At 44.2% G+C, this 11,227-nt stretch overlaps 1 protein-coding gene across 1 annotated transcript; it reads left to right on the top strand.

Annotated features, from left to right (window-relative positions):
* Positions 1–8,766: 8,766 nt before the first annotated feature.
* On the top strand, positions 8,767–9,234 carry LOC306712863 (transmembrane protein 100-like; the record flags this gene model as incomplete). Its single annotated transcript, XM_079182305.1, has 1 exon — positions 8,767–9,234. One exon carries the CDS (start codon positions 8,767–8,769, stop codon positions 9,232–9,234), a length of 468 nt encoding a protein of 155 aa, XP_079038431.1.
* Between the last annotated feature and the right edge of the window lie 1,993 nt (positions 9,235–11,227).

Consider the following 11,227-nt stretch of genomic DNA (forward strand, 5'->3'; position numbering starts at 1 on the left):
GAAGAAGACTGGCCTTTAAACCAAAGAGAGGTAAGCCTAACTTGACAGTGGTCTCTGAGGAGCTTGTAGATTTATTTATAAATGTCATCATTGTATCCCGGTGAAGCAGATTTTTGTTCTTTTTTTATCATCATATTACTAGAGTGAGTCCCATTGACCCAGAGTGTGTCTAAGGTTAAAGTGTTGTACAGCCTAAGCTACTTATTTCACGAGTTTCCTTTTAGCAAAATGAGTTCCCTCTGGTAAGTAGTGACCATGTCTAAGGCTTTTATTGTGAAAAGGCAAGAACGGAAGGAGTGGATCCTGTATGCGCTGCCATTGTCAAGATTGAAAGGAGTAATAAAGTTTGTCGTATCGTTCGGACTGCGGCGCCTCGGTGTTGTTCTCCACTATGGTGTCCGTTTTGTATGTGGACGTTCAACATGACTTGATTGGTTGATGAATGACCAGTGATGACATTTTGAAATGTCAAATAGGATAAAATAATGACATTTTGGACAAACATGGATGTGAACTGCAACTGCTCGTCGGAGGGCATACAACCACGAGGCAGAACACACGGCTCATTTTAGTACACGCCTTCTGACAGTTTTCTAAATACTATACTACTATATTACTACTATTACATTGTACTCCCAAATGCGTAATTGCTAAACTTTAGGTGTCACTTCAGTTCATCTACAGTTGAAGTGTAGATGTTGCACATAGATATCCCTTTTATTAAGGATACGTCTTTTTAACCTCCCTGTGAGAAATAACCGAGAGGAGAAAACTCTTAAAATATCAAAAACATTTTTACACTTTCAGCTGAATGGATAGAGCCGTTTCTCCACAGATGGTTCGGAGGTCTAACAATAAGGAATAGTTTAAGAAAGTAATATATGCACATTATCTCGTCGTCGTCGTCCCCCTCCCCCCTTTGCAGATGTCCTCCTCTTCTGCCTGCCGATGCATCCGCCAAGGTTAGGTTCCCAGCCTTGGAGTTGTTTTTGCGGGAAGAAGGTTAGACATGAAAATACCTTCGATATGATAACATTTATTATTTGGGTTTAAATGAGTCCGGATGGGGTTTAAGCAATGCAAGTTATAACTAAAAGAATATGATAATCTTCCACAACAGTGATATTCTAAAAGGCCAAAACCAACAATGCATTTATCCTACTTTCCAAGTACTGCCTGTGTATTCAAAGCATGATATTTTCTTGTTCCTCTGTGCCATTGAGCTTAATTGTTGTCCAATACCGATTAAAAACCCATCAGTGAGCCATACGGTTGCACTAGGTGACAACTTCCTTGATTTAAATGAACACTAGTCAATTCCCAATCTCCCTAGATATTAATCCACAGCTTCTGTATCCTCCATAAATCACAAGTTTAGACTAAAACATAGTTAGTGTTGGTGAAAAGCAGATGAATTCCCCCTTAGAGGCTGTTTGTAGGAATGAGACATTATAACCACATATTTCCTCCAACAGAAAGGGGTCTGGGAGGTGTTGCTGCCTTCCTGGCATCACTGGTGTTATGTGTGGGTGTTGCTGGCACTGACGTAAATGACACCTGCAGTTGTGATGGTTGACTTGACCACCTGATTCTGCAGAAACATGTTCAGCTGAAACTGCGGATGAAGTTGCTGCTCTCGACAGCCTCAAATATGGACTTTCTTCTTTTTAACTAATTGAACGTTTTTATTTCCTTAGTAACACGACACCCACAAACACCTACACACTGTTGTCATTCTCATCGTTTTCTCTTCTGGTAGAAACTGAACACACTATTTCTATTAAAAGCCTTCATCTTCTCTGCTTCAGGGCTATTTTATGTTACCTATATGAATTTATTATCTTATTTTGTATTTGGTGTGATCATCTTTGCGCTGCGTATGGTGATTTTCTGTCTGTTCTAACCTCATTGTCTCGTTATTGAGTCTTTAAAGGAGCATCTTGGGGATTCTTCACAAGTAAAGTGTTACAGTTCCTGATGTGGATTGCGGAGGTGGAGAGAACCTGACAACAATAGAAGGACGGGAACATCAAATAAGTATTGTTCCCCTGTGGGCACGAGACAAGAGGAGGTGGGTTCAGACAAAGTTGAAAGAGGTGATGCGCAGACTATATATATGGCCTCCATCATCTTTGGTGCCATTACGTTTCCACACTTGTTAAACAGTGTGGGCTGTACTGTGATGCTCTTCTTGCTTTGTTTCACGATTAAAGTTTCTGTGGGTGGCCTTCAACACATTACAGAACATTGTGTATGATGATGGAAATGTGAATTTCTATTTCAATGAAGGTGAATGGATTTCTCTTTGTCTGGTGCTGAAACCATTTGATTTAATAAGATCTATTTATATATATTTTTTCATATCTGATTGAGTCATATAACAGTTTATTTTTATGTTAACATTATGTTGAACAGTTGTTTCAAAGCGTTCTCCACATTGCCAGAAATCTAATTCTATTGCAAAAAGTACACAATTATTGAATTGTTTACTTGTTTGTGAAAGGTGTCGCTCGTAGTGATGAAGCTACAGGAATTCCCCCCCCCCTCTTTATTCCCCCTCAGCTCTCCGTTTTGGTGTGGCCTGCAGCTTTACTGTTATGGATCAGTCACACCGCTCTCATCAACACTGTTCAGCCACAGCAGGCAGCTGCTTTCAGCCTCAAAACAACAGACGACAAAGCGAGCGCCCAGTGAGTGAACAAAGTGGAGCCTTTAACAGCTAAAGAGACGGATAAAAATACGTCTTCAAATGAATGCTGATGTGTCTGCTGGATGAGGGAGTGTGTAACTGATGTCCACTACATCACTTTTATATGGTGACAATATGTCAGTGCTATGTTTAGAGCTTGTTTTGCTGCTCCCAAATGTCCCCAAAAAACCAGAATTAATCAATGCTGTATAAAATGTTGAGTCTATGCTAAAACCTCAACATTTCTAGGAAAACGCCAAGAACGTGACCGTCAGCGTCCTCAATGGTAGCCCTAGATACAACTGCAAGTAGTGAGAATATATGTTGTTAAACAATTTGGGTGCACTGAACCTTTGAGGCAAAAATGACCTTTATTTGTAATCTGGTTACTTTAAATTAAACAATGTTAAGAAAGTAGTTCCTTAATACATGACCCCGGCCACACCATTGGGGTACCATAGTTGAGAAGAAGCGGGAGACGACTGCATGAAGTGAGAGGAACGAGAAGGAGAATGTGGAGAGGTGGCATCCTCGTAGTTGAGGGTGTGGGTGGGTGGCGCATGGTTTGGCGCTGGTCGCTGCCAGATGGGCCTGACAGCATGAACCGCGAGGCAACAGTCTACCTGCCAAGGGCCACCCCGGCAGCACTGCCACCGCACCAATATCCTGTCCGTGTGTTGGACTGTTGAGATGCCCATTAGCTGCTACAAGAAGGGCAGTAGCTGTACTCTTCCTGGGGTCTGTATAATGTGTCATTTGCATGACTTCAATGGAAAAACAAAAAACAATATATATATATATACACAAATGTTTTTATGTAGTGATGGCTGATTCGGTTGTTTGCACAGACAGTACGCTGGCTGGTTCCCAATAGAACAGATAGGAGAGAAAGCTGCTGGTCTGGGCGTGGCCAAATAGAAATCAAACACTCGTGTGTACAGTACATGCGTCCAAGTACTCACGCCGTACACATATGCCTCTGGCACCCCATAATCTTCTTCTAATGTACTCTATTAAAGACGTAATTTGGCAGGATGTTCAATGAAATCACATCAGCGTCACCCTAATGGGGATGCAGCTGACAGCAACATCCCATTGCCCTCTACAACCTCCCATTCATAGGTGCCTCAGGTAACTAGAGACTGAGGGATTGGTCTGTAATCAAAATGATGTTACATGCAGCCCGACCCTTCCATCTCTCTAATTACTCATCCCACGGGAAGGCTGATTTCCTGTCACACCCATCAGGTGAGCATGGCTAGCCGTGGATGAAGAATACAAATGTTGGGTGAGATATTAACGGCTCGAGAGCTAAAGTAAAGCAAAAGTCTGTCTAATTACCCATCAAACCTTTCTTCCCTTTCCCCTTCCCGAATCCTTTCAGAAGGAAATGAGAAGTGGTGTAAATCTCTTTTGTGCCTCATGGAAAGAGAATTAACACCTGACCTGAAATATTCCCTTAATCTGTGCTTTCAGAGTAATTGAGTAAACTCTGTGCATTTAACAATTCATGACTATCAAAAGCATTATTCTGCTCGGGTTTTTCGATATGGAAAATTTTAAATTGGAAAAGCTATTTTTTCTTAAAATCTAATAATACAAAAGTGCTGTTCTCCCTCGCCTGATGACACAGTAAAGTACGTAACTGCTGTGATTCATTTTCTGGCACGGAATTGAATACAAACAACTTAATCTGCACAAATAAAATGTATTAATATAAATACTATGCATTGCTACTGTCAACCACGCATTCATGAGCTGACACACACACACTCGTGCACATACACTAAATTACTGCTTCAACTTCCTGAGTTATTCTCTTTGTTCATTACTGATAAACGATCAACGGCTCCACTGACCCACAAGGAATCTGCGTTTGTGTCTGTGCGCTGGGTGGTTTCGCGTGTGTGTGTGTGTGTATGTGTTTTTGGGCATGCCTATCTTGGGCACAAAGCTCCTCATTGTTTACGAGCGTGAATGTCTGACGGCAGCACAGCAGTAGCGTGTAAGATCTTTCTATAGCTCTCATCCGGTCCTCCTCCTCTTCCTCCTCCCTCCATGTTTTGTTTTTTTCCCACCACGTGTGTTGAAGCACTCACACTATCCATTATTGAAGGCTGCTAACTGTTATTGAAATGACCTTCTTCCACATATGAAGACGCCCACGAAACAACCTGCGGCACCGAATTAGCCGTTAAGCTACGTCTAGGTATTGGCACAATAATGCCTTCACTGCCAGTTCTGTCACAAGCGATCATGTCTCCAGATTATCTCAGCCTTTGCTTTACTACTGGCTCTGCTGGCTCTTTGTGCTGCTTCTCAGCAGATGCTTCATGGAGGCTGCTTACCTCAGCTTCAGGCCAGATGGGACGTCATCAAGACGAGTGACATCAAAAAGCCGTCAACGTACTTCTTATAGCCAATAAACTCACTGCTGATGTACGAATGGCAAGGATTACACCTGTCTAATCTTTAAAAAAAAAAAAACATCTTTCACCAAATCATAGTGATGCCCATTTTCAAAACCAACAATTAGATTACCAACCCAGAGTGCAGTAATAACATTGGAGGCCACTAATGCTTTAATTAGCACAACCAAACACAGCATGAAAAAAAATAAATAAAGATGAAATGAGTCAGGGCTCTGAAGTTGAGGTTATGACGCATAAGACAACGAGCGAAGCTGAAATAGAAAACCTACTGGCTTACCTTCAGCTGAACTTGGATGCTTTTAATCCAACAACAAGGGGTATTGTCATGGGGCCGCCCAATGTCATACACTGTGTTGGTTCCACATTAATATGAGATAAGCCAATCTGTCATCGTCATGGTGAGTACACAGGGAGTAACTCGGGTACTCGATGTGCGTTCTGCTTCGCTAGCTAGCATGCTAATGAATAGCGCTGAGGCACTGACCCCTTAACTCAGACTCTAGTCATTTGATAGCAAGGGGAGGGAAACCTGTAGCGTTGATACGAGTATAATAATATCCATCACAGACCTCTCTCATTGTGGACTTTTTTGACTTGTGGTGGGAAAGCACAGGTGTCGCTTATGACATTAACGACGGTTCCAATCAGCACCAGGTGTGCGGGCACGTCTCGTCAGTGAGCCAGCAACTTCGAGTGAGCCAGCAACTTTGAGACGGCAGAGAACGGAACGCAGCCTTGATTAATGCCTTCAGTCGGAATGAGACGTTTCCTATGTGACTGAATTGTCATCTATCGTGAAAATAATAAATTGTACACCAGCGCCTTGGTAAAAATAGCTCTATAATTAAACAGGAGTTACAATTAAAGAAAACACCTTTTTAATGCAGCTAAGAAAATCTGAAAACTTAAAACAGGAAATGAAATTCCAGTATATAATGTATTGAGTATATAATTGTCGTCGAGGAGACGTAGCGCCCACCTTCCGGGTCACCCTCAGGTAAACACTTTGTCAGAACCGGTGCCGCTGTTTGCACCGTTAGCGCTGTTAGCATCTAGCCGTCGCCATGTTTAGAGCTGCGTGGAGGCAAAAGATATGTACCGAATTTTCCAATTTAGCACCTTTTAGCTTGGACCGGATGTGTGCTGCACATGAAGTCTACAAACATTTGAATGCTGACTGCAAAACAGAATAACACTGTAAAGAACATTTTTGTGCCGGATCATTCCAAAGTCTGATTTTTAATTTTTTTTTTATAACAATGTTGCATTTGGTCACCACCACTTCGTAGTCGTACAAAAGCAAAACTTGCTTGTGCAGAGCTTCCACAAAGAGTGAATAGATGCTTCGTACAATACATTGCAGTACAATGTATGCCTGGCGTGCGCGAGAGGCGCCCGCACACAACGCACAGGCTCACAACCTGTAAATCAGGAATAACTTACCCAAACTAGTAGCATCATTCATGTTATATGTAGCAAATATACAGTAGATATACTCTCAAGTACTTGATTATATTTTATTTATATACACAGGAACTGATCATGAGTAATGTATCGTATGACTCGTAAGATGAAATGATGATAATTGGCACTGGGATCCTCATATAAAGTGAAGTTTGAATCTGTAAAGTTCCATCACCTTCATGTTGCTTTAAACTATTAGCTGCAGCCGACCAAATAATTCAAACTTGATTGGCCCCGGTGGGCCTTTTTCACCACAAAAAATTTGACATGCCGTAGCAGCAAAAGCGCAGCTGTAATTAATTATACATTATTAATGCCAGCGTTTCATTCTGGCGTGTAAGTTTCAGTGCCCTTGTGGTGTTCACGGTCGCTGACTGGCGTGGCATATTGGGACATTTAAATGGAACTTTACTGGAATTAATGCTGCTAATTACACCTCAGACAAACAATAACGCGTTGGCTTTGGCAACGTTAGGGTACTTAACATATTTAACTCAAAGAAAAATGTTTACAGCCCTTTGTGTTGTGGCAATCATCATTAAAGGGGCTGCATAATAAACCCAGATTCTAACTCTGCTCTTACCCTTTGCCATTTTCACTGGGCTTCAGTCATAAAAAACTGTGGCTCCACCATCTGAGGTTTTACTCAACCAATGTGATTGCTGTTCCCTCCGAGCAGCTGTGCCTGCGAGATATCAGCCAAAATCAGACGTGGATAATTGCTGCAGATGTTGTGGATTGGGAGATTTCATTGCCTCAGAGCAATCGTGGAGAAAAGAGATCGTGTACGTCGACGTGTGCACACACGCACATACCCACGATGCACTGCGGGCTCTGTTTCTGGTGATGCGAGCTGTCCCCAGGGATGCGTGCCACCGGCTCATGTGTCCCACTGTCATTGTCTGAGAGGAGAAAGGGGGGAGCGTGAACAGCAAGGGGACATATATGGGGGAAATGTGACGAGGACGGCGACCGTGACAAGGCTGACTGTCACGTATTTGTGCAAGGGGAACACGGATGACGCACATGTGGAGGGGCAACGGGAAGAGCCGCGTTTTCAATTAACATGGCATGGGTGTTTTCTCTGAAATCCTGAATCACATGGCGCTGCTTGCCATGTGAAAACCGCTTAATTACAATTTGGCTGCTTTTTTAAAGTCTTCGCTAATTATGCCACGTCATGCTTCTCTGTGAGAATAGAGCATTTGCGAAACCACCCTCAGGCTGGAGACGAGCGTTTTCCCAGTGAGGGTGACATTTTGGAGATACAAGGTTTGCACCTGTCAGTAATTATATTCCATCATCTCCCTGAAGTGGAAATCTTGCACAGCCTTGCAAAAAAGAAAAACAAGGTTTTTTCACAAAATAATAAGTGCAACACACATGAGCGGAGGAAGTCAATGCTGAAAGCATGTTCTGATGCAAACTGCAACGGTGTTGGTTGTGCAAAACCTTCTTCTTCTGCTTCCTGCCAGCCTCATTTTGCCTCTGCAGCCTACAGCAGACACCAAACGAGGCACTACCAACGGGACAACTCAAATTCCTCGTCACACTAAATAATGAATTAATATCCGCTGAATGAGTTAACCTCACCCCCTTCCCCTCCTCCCTGAAAACGCTCCGCCGAGGGAGCCAACCAGAGCCTCGCACACTGTCTACCGCTTCCCACAGGCCCCTCCTCTCACATTCTGTGATTATATAGTCCACGGACATCACCAGACACACACACGCACTGCCGCTGCTGCTGCCACCACAAGCTGCTCGGGAGACGGCAGGCTGCACTAAAAACATTCACCCACAAATAGACACTTAGAATACAGGGTGAGTGCATCCTCATTTCTGCTGTGTGTGTGTGTGTGGGGGGAGCTTTTCTCTTTCACCTCTTTATTTTCATCTTTTTTTTTATGTTCCAATCTGCTGCTTTTTTTCATCTTATCTACTACGCTCTGTTTTTCTCTTTTCATCTCTCCTACTGCAGGCACATGCTGGCAAGTACTGAGAGCAACAACAACAGCAGCAACCTCACTGGTATTGACAGCATTGGGAGCAGCCTCGGAGAATCCCCCCCCCCCCCCCCTGTAGCGTCATAAGTGCCAGCAGCACCTGCTGGACACACGCCGGGAGGAGTGCCGCCAACAGGCAGCTTTTCCCGCATCGTTACCCAAGGACAGCAGCTCCGAGATGGGCTGCTCCTCAGGCCGCCAGCCCCCCGTCCTTCACCCGGACCTGGACTGCGGCGACAGCAGCGAGGCCAACACCTTGCCCCAGGACTCCGAGAACCAGAACCAGGGTTTGAATGGCTTTGGAGACGAAGGCGGAGGGCATGGAAGTGTTGGAAGAGACCTGGCCAAACCTCCGGAGACTCTCCCCACGCTGGAGAGACTTGCCCAGGCTACAGGCGGAACAGAGAAGTCCTGGTACCGCTGCGTGTTCCCGTTCGGCGTGATATCCCTGGTGATTGGCATGGCGGGCACCGGGGTGACGTTCACTTTCAACACGCTGCTCCAGACCAAAGTGGTGTCAGTGGCGCTGCTGTGTGCCGGCGTCGTGATGCTGCTCGTGGCAGCCCTCTGCTGGAGGGCCCACAGACTGAGGAAGAAGAAAAAGAAGGAAGGTGGATTCTTCGCCGCCGATCAGGCCACTTTGTGATGGCGGGTGCACTTCCAAGTCAGATTCTTGTAAGTCGGGACAGAGCCCTTGAAGTTGGACTTTTTGAATGAGAAAGGGGACTGAATAAGAAGGATGTGATGTAGGGGCATCCATGCTTCTCTTCTATGCACTAGGACAGGGACGAAGAGAGTAGAAGATTTGAGTAATACTTTAAACATTGTGCCAGGGAAACTTTGAGACAGTGTTGACTCAGACAAAAGGACACATGTGTATTCAGAAAAGGCCAGTTTAGCAACATCATCACCATGCTAAGCAGATGGGTTAAGTGTGCGTCACTCTCTAAACTCCCCCTAGTTCTTTTGTTGTCTTTCTTTAACGTGGATATATTTGTATCACAGAGCAAACACTTCAGATCATTGCTCCAAGACTGGCTTCTTGTGTCAGGGATATGTGTGACAGGCACCTCAGGAATAGTTATCCAACACTTTGTGGACCTCTACCGGCAGCTTGACAGCGCAAAGAAAAAAGATGAAAAAGAGGTGTGCATGTGTGGGACAGATACAAACAGATACGCCTGACAGGAACATCAGCATACGTTAGAAGTCGTCAGAGGAACGATCACAGTCTCGGGTTTGTGCGTGCTAGTTTAACTGTGCCGTCGGCACATTGCACAGATAGGTGTACTAGATTTGAGGTGCCCTTTCGCACGTACACCACTTATCCTCGCGCTGGGCACATTTCCCCCACAGTGAATCACTCTACATATGAACAATTTTGTGTTATCAGGCCCGAAAGGTCAACACTTCTTTTCTTTCTTGCCACCACCACTTTGTGACAGAAAAAAACCCACGATCCAGCTGTGCCGAATCAATAGAAAGTGCCACTCGGAGAAGTATTAAGCTTCGGTGGTAATGGCATGCACTTTCAGTCCCGCGGCACATGAAATTGCCCCCCCCAGCACACTTGGACCTGTCACAGACGACTTGTACATTGTACGGCGAGGAAATCCCATTACAGACGCGCTTCAACGAACACACACCAACCAAGACAAATGCGCACGACGGCCTGATTACTCTGATCCTCGCCTCCTGCCAAGCCGAACAGAGGACGTTGAGGAAAAATCTGATTTTTTCTTCTTTTCCTTTTCAGCCTCCACTCTCCCGCTCTCCAAGGAATGGATTAACACTGTTGTTTATAGAGGCGACTGGATATTATGGCACCAGTAGTTCCTCTTGGATTAGGGTTAGCTGTGTGGTAGAGTGGTACTGTAGCTATTGTGAAAACCTGTCTTCTTGCCTTTGTCCTAGATATTGTCCTCTCTTGAACACCACACAATAGAATCAGATGACTCTGAAGTTTAACTAGCGATTCTTTGTAAATTGTTCCTTGAAGAAAGAGCAAAAAATCTCTGTGGAGTCAAAATGTAGCAGTGTGTTACCTCCACAGTAACTTTGATGGTGTTTGGTCTTCTGTAGAAGGTGACGTGGTGTTGACGAAGACCCAGCGGCTTCTCTTCAGCTGTAGCGATGTTATTGTATCTGATTGATGATATTGATTTCTATCTCTTTGATCAAATGTTAACTTGGCTTCACACCTGGTCAATTTTATTCATTTTGCATGGAGTTGCGACTTTGTGAGTGTGAGTGTGTGTGTGTGCACACCAAAGCTACACTTAATCCCCTTGATTTCCCTCCATGTCCTTTCACAGACCCAAGAGGATCTAAGATGATCCCTCAGTGTCGATGTGTTCACCTGTGTGCACACACGTTTGTTCTGAAATACTGTGTATTCTTGTTAACGACATATCATGAATACTATACTGTGTCTATCTTAAGAGTGTAGCCTCATTTCTGAATGTTACCTCCAACAGTGAGTGTCTTATGAGCATCCTTGTACAGACTATTTATGTATCGTCTATTTCAAGTAGACAGAGCAACTTCAGGCACACAGTACAGTATGTATCTATCCGAGGCAGTTACCTACACTGCCGTTTTTATTTCTCTTTCGAATAGCCTTCAGGTTGTGATGATTT

The sequence above is a fragment of the Pholis gunnellus genome (genome assembly GCF_910591455.1).
Source record: "Pholis gunnellus genome assembly, chromosome: 21".
NCBI lineage: Eukaryota > Metazoa > Chordata > Actinopteri > Perciformes > Pholidae > Pholis > Pholis gunnellus.